Source organism: Osmerus mordax, chromosome 11 (assembly GCF_038355195.1).
Source record: "Osmerus mordax isolate fOsmMor3 chromosome 11, fOsmMor3.pri, whole genome shotgun sequence".
Lineage (NCBI taxonomy): Eukaryota > Metazoa > Chordata > Actinopteri > Osmeriformes > Osmeridae > Osmerus > Osmerus mordax.
Window position 1 is genome coordinate 4,681,917 of NC_090060.1, and position 26,153 is coordinate 4,708,069.

General features: G+C 43.9%; 1 protein-coding gene across 1 annotated transcript; it reads left to right on the plus strand.

The window, feature by feature from the left end:
* The first annotated feature begins 1,433 nt into the window (after window positions 1-1,433).
* On the plus strand, window positions 1,434-25,056 carry pcp4b (Purkinje cell protein 4b). The gene is made up of 3 exons (XM_067246822.1): window positions 1,434-1,545; window positions 18,851-18,902; window positions 24,804-25,056. Exons 1-3 carry the CDS (start codon window positions 1,537-1,539, stop codon window positions 24,947-24,949), a joined length of 207 nt encoding a protein of 68 aa, XP_067102923.1. The 5' UTR covers window positions 1,434-1,536; the 3' UTR covers window positions 24,950-25,056.
* Window positions 25,057-26,153: the final 1,097 nt, after the last annotated feature.

A 26,153-nucleotide genomic window follows, 5' to 3' on the forward strand; every position in this document is an offset into this window, starting at 1 on the left:
AATAATTTAGAAAAAATGCTTTTTGTTGAAACAATATTTTCGAAAAATGGTTCGAAAAAAAGGTTTGGATCATTGATGAGTACTTGATGAGGACTCTGCTATACTCTATTGTACTCTGCTCTGCTCTGTTTTACTATGTTATAGGCTTCTCTGTTATCATCACCCCACTCCTCCTCTCTGTTCTCATCTCCTTTCCCTATTTATGTGAAAAAAGGTTTTGAAAGGTTAAAAAATTATTTTAGAAAAAAGGTTTTCCTTATTGATGAGTACTTGATGAGGCCTCTACTATTACTCTATTGTACTCTGCTGTAGGCTTCTATGTTCTCCTCTCCGCTGTCCTCCTACCCACCTCTCCTCCTACCCACCTCTCCTCCTCTCCCTTCCTCTCCTTTCACTTCATGTGTGAAAAGAAAAACTTTTCGAAAGGTTGATTTGGAAAAATATATATATATATATTTGGGGGAAAGGTTGAAAAAGAAAGGAAATGCCAAGAAATGCACCACCTGCTAACTCTGATTAGGAAAGTGCCACATGCATGAACCTTACTCTGGTTACTCATACTAGTCCCCTCAATGTACAGTAAGAATAATTTGATGCTGGTATATACAGAACATGAATTACATGGGGGGTGCATTTCAGGGCAGGGCTGTGGAAATGAATTAACTGCAAAAAAATCTTCTATAAATTCCAGAACCCTGCTTTCTTGACTTTCTCTAGATCTGCTTGTTTGGTCACCCAGTATACTTATTTTGAGGAGGAATGCGCCATTGCTGCTTGCAGCAATATTTGATATATTTTTTACTTACAAAGTCCATGAATTCCAAAGGCAACTAAGCCTTTCCGAGTCAATTCTTTTGAAGCCTTATTAACTGGGGATGCACCAGAGATAGTCTAATTAGTTTTCCTATAAAAAAAGAACATTTCGCATCTCAGTTCACCTCAGAGATTCGGCGCCATAAACCCACGTCTGTGGTGGGATAAAGCAGAACTACTGTATAGGACTATTATGTAGGCTACTGTTAAAGCCAACCATAATTTAGACAAAGGCGAACTGGATTGTTCTACCCTGTTAACAGCTTGATCACAGTCTACTTATGGTTTACACTGAAATAAAAAAACAAGTGTATACAGTTCTTGGATCTTTCTCATTTCCATAGTGATGGAAAAATAATAATGAAATCCGTTTTATGAGGCTATTCCACAACGTCTCCCCGTTTTAATTCATGACCGAGCGTTTGTCAGAATAAAAGAGAATGCATTTTTGATTATGAAGAAAAAGGCTTACACAGTCTATGAATATTTTAAAGAGTTGGGTGGTGACTTGTGAGACAAATTTGCCAAAGGCGTTCCCATTGGTTTAGTGGGAACGTGATGACACGGAGGAGCTGGCCATAATACTTTATAAAGCTTCTCTGTCGGCAGTGAGCCACTGTGAAAAAGACTACTGTTACCGTAACTGCTGATAGACTAGCCTAATTGCTGATAGGCAAACTCAAGCTTTGGAAACAGCGATCCACATCGAGATTACTGTACATCATGAGTGAGGTAGGATACTTTTATTTTAAGAAAGGATAGCCTTGTAGTTCAAGTACGCAAATTGCTCAAAGGCTCGTCTATTGTGTATTTAAGATTAATAAGACAAACAACCTACTTTTCTGTATATATTTGGTTCCGTCAAAAAATAATTATATGAAACCATTCTGAACCTTTCTCACGTGTAATTCTGTTGATACAATTGGGTAGTGAACGATAATTATAGCCTACTAAACGATGAGTTAGGATGCTGCAGCATCAAAGTGTGAGCCGCGTCAGTTTGGAACTCCACGGGCGCATCTCTGATTGCCGACTACCTCCCGTGTATCCCCAGTCCTTCTATAAGATTGTAAAATATATTTTAGTGCTCTATATGCATTGAATACATAATCTACTTTTGCGATTACAGGTCAAGTAATTGTTGCATGGACAGGTAGATATTGACCAAACTACCTTTTTGGGATGAGTCGATTGATAGTACATTCTCTAAAAGACAAGAAAGAAACACTAAAATTGCTGTTGCCGTGAGTTTCTGTCTATGAACACAAATTAAAATCAGCCACTATTAGAATTTCCCTTTGTTTGAGAGCATATTATTCAAACACATCTAGAATCCTACACGGAATCACTTGTGGTCCACAGTAGGCTTCTCTTGGTGAATGCTATATTCGGTTTCTCATTTATAACTGTAACTAGCACGGTCCTAGCAACCAGTACCCACATCACAGGGGGGTTTACAGCTTGGAATGGAAAACTGCTGTTAGGATTTCCCACAGCTAGCTGCCCTCTGATCCCCAGTCACAGATGTTCCCGCTCGATTCTTTTCAAAGTGGTTAGAGTGGGATATTAATAGATTTTTTTTCAAGAACACTTTATCCGGCACAGTCTCAAAAGTTCATTACTAAATGTTCACACGTAGATGGAGAGGTCACTGATAGCGTTTAACGGTCCCCTTTGCAGTCACCGTGTTAATTTGACAGTATGTGACAATGTCATAAACAAGACATGAACCTGTAATGGTGGAAAGACTACCCTCCAATGTACATGTAAAAAAATAGATGGACATTTTCTACTCAATCCAAGAAAATGCGTGAAGTACCCTACATTCAATCTTCCAGTATATTTTGTAATAGTAATAATTTTGGCAATAGCAAAACAGTTCTTCAGCACCTTTGTACCCAGTACCATCAAAGAGCAGTCCTAAAAGTAGTTAGAGTGGCTGACACTAGTGATGTCCGCTGTGAGCAGCATAGTGGATGAATGGGAGCAAAGATGCTGTCTGAGAGGTCTGTCAATAAATAAAGAACAAAGATTAAAGACAGATTTTCTGCAAGCCAAAGAGGTAGGCTTCGTGTGCTTACTGTGACTTAATGTATTTCGGGAAAGTGACACGTTAGAAGACAACTCACTTGGACTGCATATCCCAGCATACATTTTGAGACTTTATGCAGGTCGACTGGTGCCAGGATACAATCTCTACAAGGACCTTTTGTGCAGAAAAGAAACACCTGGCTATTGAATGGGTTTGGAGGTGACTTGGTGTGTCTATGTGCTTGTATGAGCGTGTGTGTGTGTGTGTGTGTCCAGTATAGGATAGAGAGCACAGGTCTGCCAGAGAGCAGAGAGGTGGTCCCTCTGGCCTTGCATCGGCAGCAGACTGTTAACCTCTCAGATAATGTGATTCCTCCCCACAGACTCAGAATAAGAGGGGGCTTCCAACCAGACCAAGTCTAAGGACAGGAAGTGTGTCTCCATTTGAAAGAGCAGGATGAGGGAAAGGTTATTCAAGTGCACATTTTCAGTCTGGTGGTTATGCAATCTCTCATTACCTAGAATGTAAATGGATGGATGATTTAATCTACCTCAGCGAGTCTCCTAGCGAGCTGTTTGTATGGTTACCACAAGGAAAAATGCACTGTGTACACAGCAGGCATAATAAGACGATAATAACTATTCAATTATTGAGAGCCCATCCCAGACTATCGGGATATTAAGCGTGCCTCGTAGAATAAGCGAGGTACAGCGAACACTCTCCAATTCCCTATCTGCTGTGGAGGAGTGTAATTTCAGGCAGGATTGGCTCGTTGCGGGTGGTGGACAGAATTCAAAGCGCACTTTTAAGCGTAGTTGATATGTTATGTCAGACTCATGCAGAGAACTTGTTCTCAATCAAAGTGGACTGCTTCTCCCCCTCATAGCTTGACGCAAGGCCAGTAATTGACTGGAAGCAGCCAGCATGTTCTGGATGGATGAGCCAGGTAGTGGTCAGCAATGCAGCTCTCCCCCTTTGCGCTCCCTCCCCTCCTGCTCTGCGCTCTCTCTTCAACGCATTGCCTGTCAGCACATTGTCCAAGTGCCCAGTTTGGAGCTTGTATTTGACAGCGTTTCACACTTGATGACTTCAAAAAGAATGGGAACGTTTTTACCTCAGCCTTTTTAGCTTGCGGTGTATTAATACCGCAGTTCTTAGAACAGGGAATTATTTTTGCTCTCAACAACTGAAGTCTCATAAGTCTTTCACGGCTTTCGAAGTGCTTGTAAAGAAACATTTCAAGAAATGTTTCTATCCCAACTCTGGAGCACTGCTATGGAGAAATGCTGACATAGCTGTGTTCCCACTGCCTCTCAGTGAGGAGTGTAACTTATTGACACTTTAACAGCTTCTCCCTCCGTGTGTTGGCTGTAGTGTTCCGCAGTTCACTTCATGTTCTAAGCCTCCCGTAAACACACAGTATTTGTCCCCTGGTCGTTTCTGAGAATGGCCATGCACATTGTCAACCAAGTTGCCCCACTCAAGCAACTGGCCAATCGATCACAGTTTCAACTGTTTCTTGGCCTCTGGAAGGATCTTCTGTCTGTTGTGGCCCCGGTTCTGGGATGAAGATACTAAATACGGCCTTCTCTTCGGTTCATGCTCAGTGACATAGCTCCTACTCTCCAATCTGAGTTCAACCTGCAGTTCCTTGCCACACTTTGAACAACGTGTACAGCGCACAGACTTGGTACTGTATATATATACTGTCATGTGCATGTTCTTCCATTCACTGCCATCAATGGTTACGTCTTGTAGTAGAATGATCTGTATTTTGAATGTGTGTTCCAAACAGGATCCTTGCTCATTTTAGATTCTGTACACGTCGTACGTGTACAGAAGGTATATTCTTGGATCTCATTGATCTAAACCAAGACCTTCCTTCCACTCCCTAGTATATACTAATTAACATCAAAGAGATCTTGTTTCTGACTGATGTTACATAATGCACCAACACCGTATGGGTAGGTACTGTATGTGTGTGACTGCATCTCAGCAAGTGCTCGTCTCAGCAAGTGTGTTTTTACCCATTACATTTTTAAGACTCGCAACACTTTCAAACAAGTCAGCCCAGCTGTAAAGTGGATAGGGATGCTAATTACGAGACAGGAAATTTGCATAAGCTCAGCCCCAGATTGGCTTGCCAGGTCATTACCACATGTTTCTGCTCGTTTGGGGGGGGGTTAGAGCTTCTAATATCCAAAGAAAGCCCCCAATTATTTGGATGACTGCCGTGAGAGACCATATGCTGTTATCCACCAGTTTGCATTTGCCATGTCCCCTTCTTTCGTCTGTGGTAACAAAATAACCTGAGACAACGAATATAAAAGTCCAGTTGTAAGCATTTTTTTAAAAGATTTTCAGTAACTACTGAACATTTGTCAAAGAAAGTACTATTGGGAATAAACCCTAGTTCAACTGTGATGACAGTCTGTAACATTCAATGATATAAGACTTTAAAGTGAAGACTCACGGATAGGTCAACCTGGAAAATCATTCCCTTTTGCCAAAGATACCATCAATTCACATGGGGGCAATGGTGAATCTTGCAAGCAAGGGAGGATCTAGCGGGCAGGAGAAAATGAATTATACTGGGTTCATGAACCCATCTAGATGCCCCTCACTCATCACATCCCTATCATTTTTAGATGCTTTCACTCATACACTCACCCACACTCTCTCCGGCTAGGATGCCATTACAGTCCGCTTTGAGCGGCTCATACGGAAGGATGTTTAAATCACACAGGCACCATCGAGCACGTTTAATCGTATTTTGACAACTCCCCAATAATTGCCATCCTCATTTCCTTTTTTTGCCCCCCTCTTCCTCCTCCTCTCTCCTCTAATTCTGGGCTGACATCTTCACATATCATTGCCCTCCCATTTCCCAGACTGCATTGCTGCTCTGGAGACAGAGCTCTGAGAGACACTGGGAGAGAAGCTGCTCTCAGATGACACGTACCATGAGCTACTGCACATCCACTGTTTTATGGTCCTGGACTTTTAAGTCAGTTGCTGTTCTGCTACAGTTGATTTATTTGTTTAATAAAGTAACTGGGGGTAATGGCATCTGTCAATTGACCGGGCCTACTTAAATCATCATGGGTGAGGGTTATGCATGATTGATGGATAAATTAAAAAAATCTTTACATTTTCATTTACCTACTGTGCTTTATTACCATGTGGCTGATGTTGGCAGAGGGAACATTTGATCTGAAGTCACTTTCTACTCAAATTCTCAACCCTCTCCACTTTACATCCCAGTTTAAGAGATACACACCAATCAGGTCCAAGTATGGGATTGCCAGTGGCCAACCAGGCTAGGTTCAAAGGCGCTTCTTTAATCTTCAAAGCACAGTCTGTATCTGAGGGTTTAAATCTGCATACACACCAGGCAAAAGCCAAAAGATAAGTCCTGTCCCAGTCTTTCCAGATTGGTTGCCTCGGAGATTCTGCTGGGCTTGTCCCCACACTTGAATATTAAGCGGATTTATGCTTTTGTTGCCCTGCTGGATTAGTGGACTTTCGTGGATTGTGTCGATCTGTTGGACTGTGGTCTCCCATATTGCCATACTGATGGTTGGACAGTGTGTACCACTGGCGCGCTGGGTGAGCTTGGAGATCTTCCTACGCTAATGACACTCTGGGGTTAAACAAGCTTAGCCCCTCCAAATGGCAATGTACCGTTACTGAGATAAAACGCAACCTGGCGGGAATAAATCGTCACCAGGATCATGATTTTATGGCAAAGCTAAGCAGAAAATCCCCCTTATGTCATTGTTACAGACTCTGTCCACTGTGTTGATGAGACGATATGTTCTCTATGACAGATGTTTGTTTCTCAGAACCTTGGCTCCCATATCCAATGTGACAGAAGAGGATGGCTGTATGTGGGGTGACATCATCCACAGATTTCTGGGAGATTCTACCCCAAGACCCAACCCTACTCTATGACAAGTCAACGCGTTAATGGCATGCTCCTTCCTTGTTTGATGGATCGTACTGTGGGTTATTTGTTTCAATGCAAGTCAATTAAACATGCAGTATATCAACTAACATGGCCGCTATAAACAATGCAATGAAGATTTGGATAGCAATTTTCTTTAATCAGAGAATTGTAAATCACGGCAGACATCCAATGATTCACACATTCTGTGCATTAGGTGGTTGAGTGTCTGAGTGAAATAAATAGCCCTTGCAGCATTTGTTGGATGACTATCCAGCCGCCAGTACATTTGTCCAGCTTTGCACAAATGGTTTTAACAAGTATTGGCTGCCAGTGTGCATATGATATTGCAGAGCTAATTGATAATAGAAAATGTATTAAATATATATATATATATATATAATTTAATTAATCCAGGTGCTTTTAAGATATGTGTTGGAGAGTAATAACATGTTTTAATCTTTTAGAGGATCCATCATTTATTAAGTGTCAAGTAGTTCTTCAATAATATTTGAATATTCTTTTAATGGATGCAAATAGTGAATTTTACCTTTTAATTTTGCGCAATAATTGATTGATACCTGGCTTACCATTGAATACAACCCAATCTGCTCAGGTAGTCTAAGAAATGTGTCGGAAAGGTTTGAGCTGCAGTCAAAGCTGTCATAACAATATGATGATGGGACTTGAAAAGCTATCATTGGATTCCACAGGGTCCATCTCCTCTTACTGTGCTTCCCCCTTGCATGGAAATCATGCTCATTTCAGCAGCGTCAACAGTATCGCGGTGCCCTGTGAGTTTAGTCACTCACCTCACGAGATGAGTGGGTGGAGGTGGGGTGCTGATGTGTTATTCTGTCCCTACACTGCAATTTAGCCTTCCACCAAAATCATTACAGCAATACAATAAAATAAAAAAAACTCATCAAGCTGGAGATTCCTGTAGTTTCTGGACCAATCTAAAATCTAACCGAGACAAATGTAGTTGAATGTGTTGCAAACATGTGACATGAGAACCAACAGATCCAAAATGGAGGTGCCTAGGTGGCTCAGAGAATGGGCTGAGGCCCCTCTCTCTCACACATACATTTCCTGCCTCTCTTTAACTGTTTCTGCCCAATAAAGCAATAACATAACCAAAACAGATCTTAAAACAGATCCAAAGGCTTCTATGGGAAGAGAAAACGCAACTGACCTACATTTACATGTGACAGAGCTCACTGTAATAATGCTAAATTGATTGGATGTAACCTAATTGTGTCAATTTATTCACAATTTGAGGTAGGAAAATATTCTAGTGACACTCTTGTCAGGCAAGAGCACAGGGAACATGAACACTCCATATTAGGATGATTTTTGTTTTTGTTTTGCTAACTTGGATTTATTTCGATTTGGGGCAAATATACCATGATGAAGGATGTGCCTGAGTGAATATGGTTGAGTTAAAAGGAGTTGCACATTGGAGGGTAAAGCTGGTTGTATTCTCTGGATGTGGAGTAATCCCCATCCAAACGAGCTAAATTAATCTGACAGCGGAGAGGTGGAATTCTGTTGGGTTGTGTCAAAGAGCCCTCATAATTGTCGTCAGAGTTATTTCAAAGCTCGAGGGTGAAGTCAGAGTAAGTATCTTGAATGGTGTTTATTAATTTTATTCCAAGGCGAGCTGACAAGCTGTTTGGTTTTACAGTAAGACATCCTTAAATGGCATTAAAGGGCCTGTGCTGCAATTACAGTATCTGAACTGGGCTGGTAATGACTTTGAAGGGAGAGTTTGAGTTCAAGACCGAACTGCCCTCCAGAACACTTAGCTTCCACCCTAAATATACTGGCAAGTTGCCATACAAACTGTACCGAGCTTGCGAAAACATGTGTGTAGTACTGCAGTAATGGCAATGGAGCACTGATGAAAGAGCACTAAGCTGTTTATGACTGTGGTGCGCATTGCACTAATGCAGTCTCAGCATTGAGTCCTGTCTGTGTCCATCAAACGGAGAAGGTCATTAAGGTGAGACACCATGTTGCTGTCACGTGTCTCCAAAGCCCAAGCTGCCATGGCCGGGCGTCAGGTTCTTGGTGTTATGGATGGTGTCTCCACGAGTCTTTGCATTATGAAAGTAAACTAATCACACTGGTGCACTCATCTTTGAAACGTATTCAAGTGGAAGAGAAATCTGCTCCTGGGAGTGAAAGTCAGTCTCTCAGGATGGATTGGCGGAACAGAAAGATCAAGCAAAGACAACTGCAGTGCGGAAAGAGATTTCAGAGCATTCCCCCGCTGTGCCGAAATGTGGGACCACCTGACAGGTGGTCATCAATCATCATTTGCTGACAGATAACATCTGTCATTCAATCTCTCAGACTTCTAATCAGCTTGAGTCTCATTTGTCTCCTTAATGCCCTAACATCCCTGTAGTCCTTTACTTTACATCGGACATATTCGTTTTTTGAACTCAAGAAGATTAGTGAAGTATTCTGGGACCTACAGTATTCCAATTTGGCAGATGAAAGATCATTTTGTCTGCTCAACAGTTATCTGACTAGTAAACTAAGATAAACGTATATACATTAGTGTGTTAATTTATCAGACACTTTATACAAAGCAACATACAGAGGGGGAATTAAACCTGCATTCTTCACCAATGCTCTACCAAAGTGCTATTTCCACCCCGCAAAAGGTCTGCACTTTTAGACATTAGACTCTATAGACAGTGTCATTTGCATTTCAGAAGAAGTGTTGAGGTCCTTGGACCAGCTTTGTGACTGGTGTTTGGCCTCAGGAACATTCTGACCTTTCAGGAAGGTTTGTTCTGACATTGGTATTTCTCAAAGTGACTGTTAGAATCCCCTCTCGGATGAACAAGCTGTCTGAGGCAGGAGCCTGGCAATGCCCTCCATGGAGTCACAGAAATGGGACACGTTTTATTATGGCACATATATGGCACACATTAGTAGAGCATTTAGTAATGGAAATGTAGTGAACAGTTACAACTACACACAGATCAGTCAAATGGAATTCAGGAGATTTAGACAAACTTGGGACCTTACATTATTTATAGTCTACAAATTCTTCATCATCATCATCATCATCATCATCATCATCATCATCCTTTTCTGTGACATTAAATGTGTGTGACATCGAATACCAATGAGGAGCCTAGTCTAATTGTATTACAACAACAAAAACATTAGCAAGTTGTCCTCCTTGTGGCATGTTACAAGAGTCCTCCAAATTCACACTTGTCAAGACTCATGAGTCTGTTCCTTGAGCCTCTTTGTGGGAATGAGCCCGCCTCTTCCCAGAGCATAAATTGAAACAATTGTCTCCAAGATTTCCTCTCTGGTGCGGACCTGCTTCTCCTTTGTCACTTCTCATATTCCTGAACAAGAGGCAACGGAAACGTTTTAGTATTTCCAGTTCTTCCTGCTTGAATTGTCTTGTGGCCTACTTCTGCGTCTCTTCTTTAAATTCTTAATGTCCGTTGAGTGCGGCGTGCAACTCTTTCGGCCTGCCCAAGCTGCCAAAAGCCTTAAAATAGCCCCACAAACGGCTGCGCAGGATTATTTATTTATTTGCATAATTCCATCACCCATACTTGCTCCTACCACAGATTTGCTGTTATTTTGGTCAAACATTCGTCAATGTCTTACTTTATTCGGAAAAGCCTGAGCTAAATGCGCTGTCTTAATAACACTGTAGTACTGAACAGTACGTAAATGAAATGCACACGATGGAGGATAGATTCATAGTTTCACTCAAATATGAAACCACATCTGAACACCTTGCTCTTTGAATCATTTGCAAGCTATTCTCCTGCTATGTGGCCCACTAAAGCAGACTGGAGTCTGGTTTGGGGTCACGTGGACCCATCTTGGAGCACTAGTTTTTGGTGCTGGGAAGGGCAATACTGGCAGTGTTAGTGAAACTTAAAAACAGTAACAGTTTCAGATGCCAATACACCAATATCTGTGCACAATGCGAAAGGTGTAAATGAATCTAAAATCACAGATTAGCCCATTTAAAATGGTCTGGAGAGCTGTAAACTATTGATAAATCGATATTTCTGCATCCGCTAAACTCCAAGGTGCTTTTAGGTGTGAGTGTTCTTGTGCTACCGTGGAAGTGAGCTTGAGGACAGGGGAAATGCCTTGGAGACAGAACATGGAATGTGCTGCATGTTGTGGGTCTCCCTTAAAAGAAGTTTCTCTGCAAAACAACGAATTTCCATTAAAATGTAGCCTATTACTGCATGGAAGTGAACATCTCTTATGTCTCTTTGGCACAGATCATTTAAAGGCCTTTCATTCCTACTCCTCTAGTGGCTGATTCTCCCCCTTTACAGCAACTTTAACCAGCCGTGCTGCACCTGCAAATCAGGGAGCCTAATGGCACCTCAGCCCTGGTGATTAGGGGGACTACCTCACCTATTTACTAGTCCACTGGCTGCTCTCTGTAGCAGTGCCGCAGCTCTGTCATGCGCTTAGCGGCGGCAAGCAGTACACAGCCTCCATCTCAGGGCCCCAATCCCAGAGAGATTAGAAACCCACTCGCTAATGAAAGTAACACACTAAAAGTAATTTCCCCAATTTCAAGGCTCATTAAACTGTGTAACAAATGCGAGTTTGAAGAAATAATTTGAAGAGAAGCGTCGACGTGTTGTTTTTCCCCCTCACATTGTAATTGGCGCAAATCAAAGCTGTATATATATATATTTTTTTTTACTGTAGCCGTTGTATTAAAAGAAAAATACATTTGTTTTGGAGAGATAGCCTTGTTTCTTTGGAGTGAATCTTTGCAGCTTTGTTGCCTGACCATATAGGGGTGAGAAGTTGAAGGCAATTATGTACGAGAAACTACAGGGCAGTAAATACCAAAATAAAAAATCTGCGTGGAAGTTCAATAGTATGAGATGGCTCTCTTTCAATCTATCTCTTACACACACGTAAATGAGCCATGTACCAAATGTACCAAAAAAACACGTTTCGCTGCAGACTCGCACTCAGCATTTCAACGCAACCAGTCACGTGAACGTGCACGTGCACACACCTCCAGCTCCTGTTAGAGAGAGTCTCAGGTGTGCATCCATCAGCGTGTGAGGCGGCGGGCTTGACGGCCGCTGACAGAGCTGCTCACTTCATAGAGCGTCGACGGCAAAAACGTTGCCACAGAGAACCATGGCAGCTGAGCATTTCGCCGCCCGGCCCACCAAGCCGACTGTGCCTGGACTTAGCCTCACCAATCAACGTCAAAGAACTGATATTTATGACAAGCAAATCTGCCAGTCTCTCATCCCCCTCTGAGGCTAGACATGGTTACCCTGTACCTGTCTCCCAGGCAATCTCTTCTGGAGCAAAAACCATCTCCTCTCTGACTCCTAGATAATGGGAGATATCATACAGCCTTCATTTCTTTCTCACACCCGCACCCTGCGCACGGCATCGGGATTAAGGGAAAACTGGTATATCTAAATCCCACAGTATTTTTTGCCATATTCTATGATCGAGTGTGAAATGCAATAATAGTGTATTAGCATAAGCTCCAGTTCCGTGAATGAGGATGCCACATGTGATACCTTCAACTAAAGGACGTGACACTACTTGTCATGATAATCGTTTTTCATTCTCTTTTCAGAGTTTGTCCTTCTGTATAATATTAGAGCCGTGCATATTCAGCTTGGCTGAACCAACAGATTCGATCTGCCTCGCATTAAACGTCTTCAGCCCAATGGACTTTATTTTGTGGGCTGTTTGTCTTGCACCACCTCCAGCCCTTTTTCTTACGGTAAGGAGGTTTATCATCCTAACTGTGGGAAAAGAAACCTCCGCAGCCTGAAAGAAAATGACTAATGATTACAATTCACCGTTGTCATTTGTTCTGCACTATTCATGCGCCCACCAGATGTAGTCTTGCCTACCTTCTCTAAAAGATTGTATCTACCAAAGCTTGGAAGTAACAAAACAAGGATGAGGAATATTTGACCTATGATGCTCTAACTTGCCTTGAGGGCTCAGTGATAGCATAGTTTATGTAAGCAACAGTGATGAGTAAATGAAGAATTTCCCTGATCCACAGCCCTCCACCACCCCCAGTCTGTACTGGGAGGACACGGGTCATTACTGGGCAGTGGAGTAGGAGGAGGATCTAAAGGATGAAAGTATTGTAATATTTAACTGTCCTCCTAGTCCTCCTATTTGTGTTTCTCTTGTTTGCGCTTTGACGAGAACATCGTGCCAACACAACACAAACCACTGAGAAGATGGTAGCCATGTTGAGTCACATGGAGTCACATGGTTTCACTGGTAGCGAGTTTGGCACAATTCATGATGGACCAAAATAAAGAGACCCTCACAACCGAACCAATGACTGGTAGTGGTCAAATGGATGGAGGTGCAGCAGCCCTGTGCGAATCTCAAACAACATCAGAGAGAAGGGATGGATGGATGGAGTATGCCAAGAAGCTGAATCAGGTACAGTTCTATCTATCGCAGAGAGGACGTTGACTAGCAGTTTTGAAGGGAATCAAAATGGAAGTTCCCCTCTCAGCAGAAATGAGGCGTAGGAGGCGAAAATCACGTTAAAAGATTCTCTCTGAAAGCACTTCCAGCTCTCCTCTCACAGAGGGTGCCCTCCAAAGAGCATGCATCTGAGGAAAGCATATTTACATTTTTCTGGTGTGCTATGTTTACATATATTATATGGAGCTTCTGCCTTTTTGCTTTACTTGGAAAATGACTTCCCTCTCCCTGTTCGCAGTGTGTTAGTGTGTGTTGGAATGTGTGTGTTTTCCCCCTTGAAGTATCCTAATTGACAGCCCGGAGGCTCAAATGCTTGGCGCAGTCACTATGGAATTTGTAATGAGAGAATGAGTGTGGTGCGCGGTCCCGTGCGCGCGCCAGAGTGCAGGCATGTGTGGCAGCCTTGTGTTTGTGTGAGTATAGAACTCCAAACGCTAAAAAGAAAGGCACACGGCGTATCGCTCGGTTCGCTTTCCATTCAGTGCTCAGCAATTAGTGTCCGTCATAGTGCGGTTCTCCCTCCTGACCTCCGTCTCCAACGACCCACTTCTCCATTTACATTTACATTTAGTCATTTAGCAGACGCTCTTATCCAGAGCGACTTACAGTAAGTACAGGGACATTCCCTCCGAGGCAAGTAGGGTGAAGTGCCTCGCCCAAGGACACAATGTCAGTTTGCACGGCCTGGAATCGAACTGGCAACCTTCAGTTTACTAGCCCGCTTCCCTAACCGCTCAGCCACCTGACTCCATCCCTGCAGAGTCCCTCTGGAGTCCTTTGAGGTGTCCAAAAGCTCCTTTTCAACGTTCACCTCGACTAACTCCTCTTTGCTTGGCCTCGGGGCAGCCAAAGCAGCACTGAACTGTACATTACTTCTTGGGATACCTGCCAATCAGTCCTTTCTCAGCATGTTGGATTTGAGTTCCTATTGTACACCTGCCTGGCAAGATACTGTGGTGACTTTGCACTGTGCTCAGTAAATGTAGAATGTTCCTTGACTCTGGCCACCACTACATCTACAACGATGCCCTTCGGATCCTTCATTATCCTTGATTGTGCTTTCTACATGCACTATTTGTATGTCCCTTGCGAGATAAAAGGGCCAGCTAAATGAAAGGAATTGTAAATGCTATATACTGGATGGTTCATATACACTTTCATACCTCCAACTGCAGCACAGTCTCTAAGTTCTGCCGAGTGTGTACTTTGTGTGTGTGTACTTTGTGTATGTGTGTGTGCAGTCACTGAAGAATAGGAGGATAGCCCTCCTCTAGGAGTATTAACGGATGAGTATCTGTGTGTGTGTGTGTGACGGTAGCCCTTTCCCCATCAGTAATCACACTCACCGAGTCTCTGTTATTGCAATTTACACTTATCTCAGCTCCAGTCTGGCTCAGTAATGTTATTTCCGCACCCCCTGTCTTCCAGTGCATTAGTGTCTTATCACCTTTGGAGCAATCCAAAACTTCTCCGCTTCGCCACAAACAATATTACTTCCAGCCTTGTCTACAGAGGCCTAAGTGCATTATTTATGGCAATGATTTAGTGGCCTTGTGTTGTTCTGTAGTCATAGTTAATGAGTGGGTGCGACAAGTACAAAGGCTTACGCAGTTCTGCTTAAAACGTTGTGCTTGAAGGTAGACGCCCCTCAGCCCAGCATTTACATGGGCGTCTCCACGGGGGCATGGTGTGTGCCCACGGCTCCTTATTTGATCATCTCGAAGATTTCACAGCGTTGCTGCAATAATGCGTCAACATCTCCGCTCCCAAACCGGGGGGGGGGGGGGGGGGGGTTGCCGGTGAGCTGGGACTGAGCTGGAGCGCTGCTCTCAGCTTCAGTTCTTTTTTATATCGTTTTTTGGTTTGGGTAGTTTTTGGTTTGGAGTGTGTGCGGGTGTCTGAGCGCCAGGACTTTGTGATCCTTCTCCTCCTCCCCGATCGCAGTTGATGCTGGCGATGGTTGCCTGCTCTGGACTCCAAGGCAAGATGAGGCCCCCGTTCATTTCATGGTCATTAAAGGTCCCCAATGTGGAGACATGGTGCTTCCCTTTGAACCTGGATTAGCCGAACAAAGCAGCATCCTTATCTGCTGGGTTTTGTTTGGAGAGCTCAGTGATGCCAGGAGAAGCCTTGCCAATGCGCCTTAAGAAACGTCGGGCTACGTGGCTGTTGTGATAGCTCCTCTTTGTGTTTCTCCGACCGTACATTTTTTTGACAAGCTAATGAAAGATGTAGTCCCGGGCGAGATCAGGTATTGTTCTGACAGGTAAACACCAGCCGTCAGGCTCATTTGCATACTCTGTAGAATAATAAGACGCTCTGTTTTGTGAACTTCAAAGTTACCTGAGTTCCGTTTTCAGAATTAGACGCTTCCTTCCTGAAAGGGCCGGTGATTGACTTGAGAGGATGCCTTGAATCCCCTTTTCCCTCCCCATCGACCCCCCTCCCCCACGACCCCCCCCCCCCCCCCACACACACACACACACAATGCTTGTTCCACTCCATGGCATATCAAAGCGCCGCGCGCGCTTTATGAGATTCATTGAAAGCGTTCGATTAACAACGTAGGGCGAGAGATGCACAGGACGTGGATGGGCAGCGCCACACCTCATCGCCCCCCGCTCGACCTGTTAGAGCCCCGTGAATGTTCCGGACATGACCACATGGGGGGTACCTGCACACCAAAGGCAATGGGTTTCAGAGGGTGAGGTGGGTAAGGGTTGGGGGGGGGGGGTGTGAGAGCTGTGGTGACGACAGAAGCAACGGTAAGGACCAGGCCAAGCGAGGGGAAGCCCTTAGGGACCCCAGTACAAGGTCTATAAATGAAACAATTTCCTCCCCAGTTTCTATTGCCCTGTTAACTCAAGTGTTGTAGCACCTTAGATTAATGGGTTTTGGGAACAAGGATGCAAGGGGCTCGTGAACTGTTCTACTGATAAATAACACAGCACTCGGTGATCATGAGATCTCAAATATTGAGGGGTTCGTCCGATGGGCAGGTTTCCCATCTCAGACACTGCCTTGCTAACCAATCAGCAGACGCCGCCTTGCTAACCAATTAGTAATGATTGTTGTTGAACAGAAGTAGCGAGGACACATTTTTCCAGGTTCCAGGAAGACACTGCAGGGGAGGGAGGGACACCTAATGGCTGCAAGCCTCCCCCCCCCCTCCTCGCCCCCTCCCCCTCGCCTCCCCTACTGACTCAGATCAGAGCGGACAGTCAGAGACTTGATTCAGACCATCCGTCTTCCCATTGCCGATGTTTGTTGGAGTGAGTCTTGGAACTGCAGGAAGTATCGACCCCCCCCCCCTTCTCCTCCTCATCCACCGCGCCTCTCTTCCCCTTTCACGAGGAGAAATCCCCCTCATCAGGCACAGCACACGGCTGAGCTGATCATGGGGCGTGTGAAAACAGGAGCTGACAGTCTCTTTTCTAGTCTGCCCAACATCCAGGGAACAGCAGGGGGACAGAAAGATGATGATGACCAAGGTGACATTGCCATTTCTGGAACAATGTCATGAAAAGCCAGTTGGCATTCTTCACTTTTCAAATTCAAATTTTCAATATTAATGTATTGACTAAAAAAACATAAAATTATAAATCCTGTTTTATCTGTCACAGTTCTGTTTACTAGGCAGGATGGCCTGTGTTGTTAGTATCATTAATTACAACTCATGGTGTGATTTTATTGGGGTTATTTCTCAAAAATTATATAAAGAGGCTTTTCTCTTGGGCTGTTTTTTAATTATGCACATATTAAATTAATTTTGTGGCAAAGCTTGTGGCAGTGACGGAGTATTGGAGCCTTGGCACTCCTTTCATATGGTCTTACCAGCCCTTTGTTCTGGTTGAGAAGATGAATTGGACATCAGGGTAATCCTCAACAGAGGCACTGAGACATCAATCATCAGAGCAATGGCTGCCTCAAAATAAACATGGTCAAATATGCAAGCAAGGCAATGCAGATGCAATATAATCGCCTTCCTTGAGGTTTATAAGAATCTTTCATTGTGATGAACGAGCTTCGGTATTCAAAGTTTAGTCTTTTTATCTTACAGGTAAGACTGACTACTCTATAAACATTGTTAGATTTGGATCGAAGATTATGCACTGTATATAGCCTAATATATTTATTGTGTAGTAGCTTTTAAGTTAAAATGGTCATACTTGATAGATCCGTAGGAATTAAAGCTGTGGTGTTTAGATTACTGCCATTCTTACTTTGCCAAATGTAAACAGCAAATGACACGTTCCACAAAAAGAAAATCTCCACTGATTGGCTAATAAGAGGCTTACGCTTCGACTTTTCACCACACCTCCTCACCATCATCTCCTCTATCATTCTCTCTGATTCCCCCGTCTCGCTCTCACGCGTGCCTCAACTGCATATTAAAAGGATGAGTATAATACAATTCTAAGAATAGCCTCCCTAATCTCTCCTTTGTGATATGGAGTTCCACTCCTGTACGCCTCTCTAATGTAATATGTGCTTTTACCAGCTGTCTGTCCACAGAGATAGCGCCCGTACCTGTGCCCTCGCTCAGCACAAGCTGTGGCTGAGCTCTGTGGCTCCTCAGATGGAATATCCATCACGGTGTTCGCTGTTCTGTCGGACAGACGTGGACAAAACGCACCCGGCGCACCGCGCTTGCGATCCAAATCAGACGAGAATCAATTTCACCCACACCCGCTCTCGGTATGCTCAGTGTGTGTCCCCCACCCCCCTAGAGAATGGAACTTATTTGCACGTTAATGAGAGGGAAGGTAGAGCAGTTGGAACGAGCAAGCCATGACGTGGATGGAAACAGCCTCCATCTTGTCTCCCAGGGCTGAAAAGATGAAGGAAGCTGTGCGTTTTTTCGACGGTTGGTAGCTCCGACTGACATGCCACATCAGATATGGAAACCGGTTTGGGATACGGTCTGCGCATCTTTCCAGAGACTCGTGGCGTTGCTGACTAGATTATCGAGGCATCTGTGAGTTGTTTATGCAGAGTTTCCACACAGGCCTGCTCCCCAGATGCCTCATCCCCTCAGTCTCCTCCCTACACCAGGCAGTCAGCTTCCACACTGCTGCTTCGTGTGGCAATGTCAAACACCAGCCAATGACAGAACCCTGGGGACAGCGATGATGTTCAACATTTCCACTCAGAGCTAAACGTCCCCAGCCCCCACTAACGTCACTGGCCCCCAGCCCCTGGGCCACCTCAGCCCTCGACACAGTCAGTGAGATGAGGCTGGCTACTGGCAAGATCATGCTGGGCTGGTAGACCAGATGAGGAGCTAGGCTCCTGGTGAAGTTGACGTCAGCGCGATCTGGTGAAAACAACACTAATGACAAGGGGGGCTGCGGATACTCTCCCCTGGAGTCACAACCCCTCTCATGGCGGCTTCTGTCAGGGTCTTACACCCCGAGGATCATGGGAAATGTCACTTTGTCTCTCACGGAGTGTTGAGGGAGGACGGTGGTACTTGTTTGCGCGTGGTTGTGTGTGCGCTTTGGAGTCACAAACCTGAACTTGTGCTTCTGTTGTTTCTCTTGCAGAGACAAGGATCTGGAGCAACTGCCGGCAACAACAAAATGCCTGGGGGACAAGGTAAACAAACTCTCTTTGTGAGATGGTATAAAACCAGTAAACATTTTAATGTGTCATTTATGAGTCCCTTTTGTGTTGGTTTCACATCTTATCTGTCGAATGGAGATTTCCAAATTACATATATGTGCAGACTCCTGAATGATGTAGGTATATTTGATGAAAAATTACTTCATGCCCGATTTAGTTTAGATAAGCAGCCCTCTAACTTTCAAAATAATTTAATGTTTTTAATGCCTGAATTAATGTTTTTCAGAACCTTTTCAAGAAGAAACCTTTTTTTATCATTTGAGATACAGTATCAGTCAAAAGTTTGGGAAAATGTATCCAAACTTTTGACTGGTACTGTATGTAAGGAAGCACTGTACATAGAGGACTAAGGAAAAATATAAAAAACACTGGATGTGGCTTGCTGCTTAATCCACCTCATGTAAAGTAGCAAGCAGCAAAGTCAAGGTTCTGCTTTTTCACTCGCTGAAAAATGTCACCCCAGGGGACAAAGTGCCCAATGACACGGCACTGTTCTGCATTATAGCCTGTAAATGAACACAGAGCCTAGTAAGCACTTTAGAACAGGATTTTTGCGTCCTTCTGCAGAAAGAAAGGCTAACAGCTGGGGCTATCGCTGCAGTCACTACGCTAAAGCCACATGCTGACTGAGACAGAGAAGGAAGAGAGAGAGAGGCGAGAGAGAGAGAGAGAGAGAGAGAGAGAGAGAGAGAGGATAGTAAGAGGACGAGAGAGAGAGAGTGAAGGGCGGAGGGGGAGTCCAAAACTGACACACTAGGCCATGCATCTTAGATGAGCCTTAAAAGGCTCACTTCCTGCTTCGCTCTTCCTGGTGAAATCACACGTTTGACAGTAACATGGACTGAAGGGCAGCGTTCCCTCTCAGCATGCAGCCAGAGCCAGGCGACAGCCGAGGAGCTGTCTGTAAAAATGAAAGGATGGACAGGGTTCTAATTGTTGGGTCCGAACCCATGAGGCTTCTGGACTCGAGCAAACCTTTATTTAAAACAAATGACGTTGCCTGTCGTCGTGCCTGCAATGGTAGCGTGTGCGGGAACTTAAATGCACATCTTATCTCATCCTCAAATTAACAATATGCGTAAACTGTTTGTCAAGGTACATTTGCGTATAGGTTTAAAATAAATCAAAGCGTCTAACAAGGAGTTTTAGCGAATAATAATGTTTCAACTGTAACTTCCAGTATAGTTCAGTCCTAGTGTACTCCAATCCAAATAAAGTCCTCATGAATCCCAAACGCAACTTTGGGATTAATAAAATATCATTGAACTTTATTATCCTTGCTCCATTTGATGAAAGACAAAGCCTTAAAGGAAGGATGACCGTCCATGTGTTCAAGCCAACCTCCTAATCGTGATAAATGTCTCAGCAAAAGATATAGATGTATTGTCTGTCTCGATTCAATCCCCTGGGAAATAAAGGCTTTAGCAGAAAAAAAAAACTAATTTCTCACTCCCTGATGTCGCAGAGATGGGATGGGATCCTGGAATCTTGCCTTTCTGACTTTTCATCGGTTCACCCCATCCCCCTTCCCACACAGGCCCAAAACACACTGGAGAACGTTCTGTATACAGCTGACATGGCATTAGAAGATTATTTAGGATGGTATCACAGGGATTAGGATGTCCTGATTTCACCAGATTATCACAGGACGTTCTGGAAAACGAAAAGGCTGTGTGGACGATCTCGGAGCTGTGAAAGACCCAATCAGAGACCTGAGACGCGTTTCACAAACGATGACTGATCTAGCTGGTGGACTCCTCGTTCTTTGCCTGAGTGCATCATGAAAGGGGAAGTGACACTGGATAAACAGTCTTGTTATAAAGATTGAGGTTCTCTCGTAAGAAGTTACTTTACAAGCTACTAAATCCACTCGACTCGGGTGGTTCGATGATCCATGGTGGAACTTTAAAAGATACAGCACCATAAAACGCCGTTATACATTATTCAGAGGCAGCAATTACAGAAATCCAAATCACCTCGAGCTCTAAAAAAAAAAAAAAAAAAAAGGAACTCCAATTTCTTAGTGCTTCAGGAAGCTCGACGCACTGTCTTTGTTCATTTAATTAAAAAGGAACGAAAAAGAACACCACACACATACACACAAGCACGCTCATACCCCCCCCCCCCCCCGCCACACACACACAAAGGCTCAAAAACAACACAAAGGGCTCGGAAATTCCTTTCTTGCCTGACCTTGACAATTAATTTAATGCTTGGAAAACCGCTTCCCCTAGCATCGCCACCCCTCACTCAATACAGAAAGCTTGTAAGCTGCTGAGGAAGGTAGTCTGCATGCTAGTGCTATTGACTCCCTCACGCTCAGCATGGTAGTCCCCTGCCTATAGAGCCAACCCTTCAGACACCAACGACATAAGCAGCCCAATGTATTCCTATTCATGAGTACACTCAGAGCATTGCCCAGACTTTCAACTGTGGGGTGGTTACTATTCTGAAGAAAATGGAAAAGATATCAGGAGATAAGCAAACTTTGAGTAATCATCAGGCTAATCAGATCATCCTTGCGGAGGGGGGGGATTGAAGAAAGCCTGTGTCCCCCCCCCCCACACACACAGGTGTAATGAGTTTGGCGTTGATGCTCCAGTTGTCCGGTACTGCAGTGGATCTAACCCAGCTGTCATCCTTTCCTGGAGAGGGCTGTGTGGATGACGGATTAGATTCGGCACAAAGACACACCTTGGGGCCTTACAAAACATGAGCTGGAGCCAGGAGTGTGGAAGTCATGACAGAAGCACTAATGACAGTTTACAAGCCCCTGAGAGAAAGAGGGAGAAAGAAGAGAGAGAGAGAGAGAGAGAGAGAGAGAGAGAGAGAGAGAAATTTGTCATAAAAGTCCAATAACAAAGACTCAGGCCACTGTATTTGTAATGCCAAAGTGCACAAGCGGTTCTTTGCTGAGGCCCTTTCTCATAATGTGCAGGGTAAACCACACTCAGACGCTCAAGCCATAATAACATCTTGGAACATGTGTTGGGAATATGAACGGGTTGAATCCCAGCTGTCATACACTAGAACCATATGGAGCATAGGTTCCCTGGCTGAACACAGACTGACATTCTCATACAAACAACTGATAGGAGAAATTATATAGTTACATCATAAAAAAAACTGCCATTACTGGAATGAAAGGATTCATTCATGTTGATTAAGATTATAAGAAAAGTATTTTGTATTTGTATTTCGTAGTATAATGCACTGTGGATTCATAACAAAGCACTACGCTCACATATGGAGAAACTGTGGCGTCTATGATTTCGTAGAGGGCCTTGAATAATTGAAAACTCCCTCACCTTTGAGATCAAAGTCATCATGCGCTATTATTATCACGAGACTCGCTCTCATTGCGAGGCGGGATGACCCATTTGCTTATGTACTTTTTAATTAGCTTTACTGTACTCAATTATAGCCATAATGAATTCATCCACTCTTGTCAAACATTGTGAATATTGATGTTGCAGCATCCAAGCTATCTGCTCAGAAGAACCTTCAGACGTATTATCCCAGTGTAGTTTTTATATCCTTGACACTAAATCATTTCCGTGCATACATTTTGTGAGTCTATCCTCCCTGAGGACAAATAAAAGTACATAACAAGACTATAGGGAAAGCAAACTGAAAAGGCACCAATCGATGTAACATGCACCTTTGATGTAGATTTCTGGATATTGATCCTGTGGGTCTCTCTCTCGAGCTAACTGTGCGCCTCAGGTGGTCTTAAAGAGGCAAAAGCGCCACTAGGGTTAGTGATGTTTCCCCGACCTTCACACACACACACACACACACACACACACACACACACACACACACACACACACACACACACACACACACACACACACACACACACACACACACACACACACACACACACACACACACACACACACACACACAGAGACACTGCCCTGAGCAGGCACTTCCTCTGATTAAGCGGAAAACGGTCATCTCTCTCGCCATGTCATAAATCCTCAGGGATTTGAGTAAAACAACGTTACAAGGCCTGCCTTCATTGTCTTTGGAATAACGAAAAGCAGGTTTTTTTGTCGACAGAGTGTAGTGCTAGCATATGTCAGCAACATGAAATTTCCATAAATATAGCCTGAACATCAGACACTATTGGTTCCTCTCAAAGATCAAAGATTATTACAGAGTCGAACTGTGCCCTTCCCTATTCCTTCATATTATATGGTCCTGGATCATCTTAGCTGGACTGTATTGAAGCCAGCCTAAGAATTCTGGGGCCTCAATGTTTCTGTCAGCCAGGGCGGGCGATCATGGCAGGGGACAGAGTGAATCGATTAGTCTCGGCAGGATGTCGTGCAGCCTCAAATCCAACAGTTACCACCAGGCACTGCCATGAACGTATACATTTTTCTCCTGCGCCAGAAACCCTGTAAAGACTATTCACAGTGGCACAGTGACACTAGACATTACGGTCACACATGGGGCGAAGGCTATTGAAAAATAAATATAATAATTCATCCTGCATCGGGAAAAGATGAGTCTTTGAGGCATCCTAGAGGTTGTCGATCCATCACTGTCATTCAGGGCTTCTGGTATTTCATTGCCTGATGAAAAATCCGAAAAATAGCTGTCTAGAAAGCCTTACCTTCTGGTCCCCCCATCCCAAAACGTCAACACGAGTGTCGGGAAAGTCCAAATAAAGACATTCTGGTTGTGGAACACTCTCTGTCCTCTCTCTGTCCTCGACTTTACCACTGGGCCTGATGTCAATAGGATGGAGGGCTTAGCTCAATACCTAAGGCTGAGAGATGAAAACAGTGCACATTAGAGCTTCGGAAAATTCGATACCAATTAATGCAGGGCTTGAAGCTAGCCTTGAGACAGCGGTTAGCGCTTCCCACTTGAATAGGGAAATAAAGACACAAGAGCCCACCCCTGCCCCGAGGGAACATTAGATAGCCACACAGTCGATATATGAGTTTGCTTTTCTTCTCTCCTCTCCGTTTCTCTCTCTCTCTCCCTCTCTCTCTCTCTCTCTCTCTCTCTCTCTCTCTCTCTCTCTCTCTCTCTCTCTCTCTCTCTCTCTCTCTCTCTCTCTCTCGCTCTCCCTCTTGCTGCAGATCAAACCAAAGCAGATCTATCTATGGCAGCCATGTTGCTTTGGCGAAGCAGTCGAGTTAAATAGCCCACCATATCTTTGCTTTGCTTTGCTTTGCAGATAGACGTTTGAAAAGGATAAATATTGATGGTTATGGTTTCCCCATTACCTTTCACGACTGTGCTTCTCACCAGCTCTGAAGAAGAAAGGCCAAACTCTCTCGTATTCAAAGTGTTTAAATTAGACATCTGCAGAAGACAGGCTTCCTTAGTTCGAGAAAGAGCTAAATCTCTTGTAGTCATCTAATTGTCTCTACTGGGACACATTTAGTAGGTCCAATCTATTGAGATTCATGAGTTTAGGATAGGTAAATGGGTCTGGCTATAAATACAAAAGGAACTATCTTTCCTCTCCCAGATATTACACAGGTCCAGCTTTGGTAGTGCAGTATGGATCTGAGAGGTTACACAACAATGTAACCTCTCCCAGCAAGTACATTTGTTCAGCCGCTTGCATATGGCCAACATTTAAAGTCTGGCAGCAACAAAGAGCATTTTAGTCCTTTCTTGCAATCTGTGAAAATCCTAAACTTCTACCATTTGTCTTGGTACACACTGGAAAGTAAAAACAACACTTTCCCCCACGATGATTGTATGTAAATTAAGTAATTAAAATCTTAAATACGATTTACTGGATTATGCAATACTTAGTGAAAATGCAGAATGAATCATTCTAAATGGGACGTGTTTATGAAGTGATTCACATAAACAGCCCTTCGCTTCCTGTTCCTCCAGACTCGTCTAAGAAAAACGTCCCTGCTGACGTCCCTGCGGACGACTTCGACATCGACATGGGCGCCCCGGAGACCGAGAAGGCGGCCGTCGCCATCCAATCCCAGTTCAGGAAGTTCCAGAAGAAGAAGACTGACGACAAGTCCTAGTGGCCTGTGGGGTTTCTCCTGTTGCCCATGGACACCAGGGCGCGTCGCCGTGGCACCTCATTTGCATGTCAACTAATTCATACCCGTACAAACTCTAGGGGACGAGGGCGGGGGGTGGGTGGGTGGTTGAAACCGGGGGAAGCAAGCAAAGACAGAAGCCTGTCGATCACTGACATGTTTGTGAAGTCCCGTGACCTATTATTTAATTGCTGTACCAATAAATGAGGAAAAATATCTGTTCTCTGTCCGCCATTTTTGTCCATCCTAACATGTCTATAGTAGTTGGTGTTAGGGAATGTTTTTTTTGTTGTTTTTTCAGCCTTAGACTCCAACCTGCTCACTCTACCATCTTGTACCTTAGGGCTATCCATCTAGACTAAGTCACCAAGAGGCATTTTCTTTTGCACGTGGCACAATATTAAGCTATGATCTACTGTATAACACTGTACATTGAATAAAATAAAAAAACTGTGTGGAACAAGTGAATATATCGATGAAGCAATTAGACACACAGAAATGACCTGAAGGTGTGCATCAAAACATACTATTGTTGGAAAAGCTGTTAGGCTATGTGTGATGAATTACATTAACATACACTTAGCAGGGGTGACTCATATTCCCATAGTGCACTATAAATAGTCTGGTCTTTAGAATGAGGATGGCTGGCTTATTATCTTCCTCCACTCTGGGACCCTCCTCATTAACCGTCATGGTAATTGACTGCGTCTGATTATTGAATTATCATGGTCAGATATTGAAAAACAATGTTTGGAGCATAGCTACACAGTACCTACTGCAAAACATGGGCCATGATTCCAGAATGAAAAGGCAAAAACTTCCATCAGATGTAATTATTTCATTTGATAATTAATGTTTCAAAAGGGTAAACAAAAAATGGTTTGCTCAATCGTAAAACGTGTACGTTGAATAGACAGGTGATGGGTCCCGATGTCATGTGAAACCATTTACTGAGCATCTAAAACATTCCTCCTCTCCCGAAGCCCTTTTCCTTGCTGTCTGCTGAGATGTCCTGGTTAAACCTTGTAAGCAGTCTTCACAGGGTCTCTCCAAACATGGACTAATAAAGCATGTTTTTGATCACAGAGCAGCACAAACCTCCCATAATGCATCAGTGCACTTGTACAGTGTCTTCTTTCTCATTTGATTAAACAGAGAGAGAGGACAACAGCGTAAGAGAAAAATC

Coding starts and splice junctions, on each gene's coding strand:
- pcp4b (XM_067246822.1), top strand. Junction 18,903..24,803: donor CAAAATGCCTGGGGGACAAG/GTAAACAAACTC, acceptor CTGTTCCTCCAG/ACTCGTCTAAGAAAAACGTC.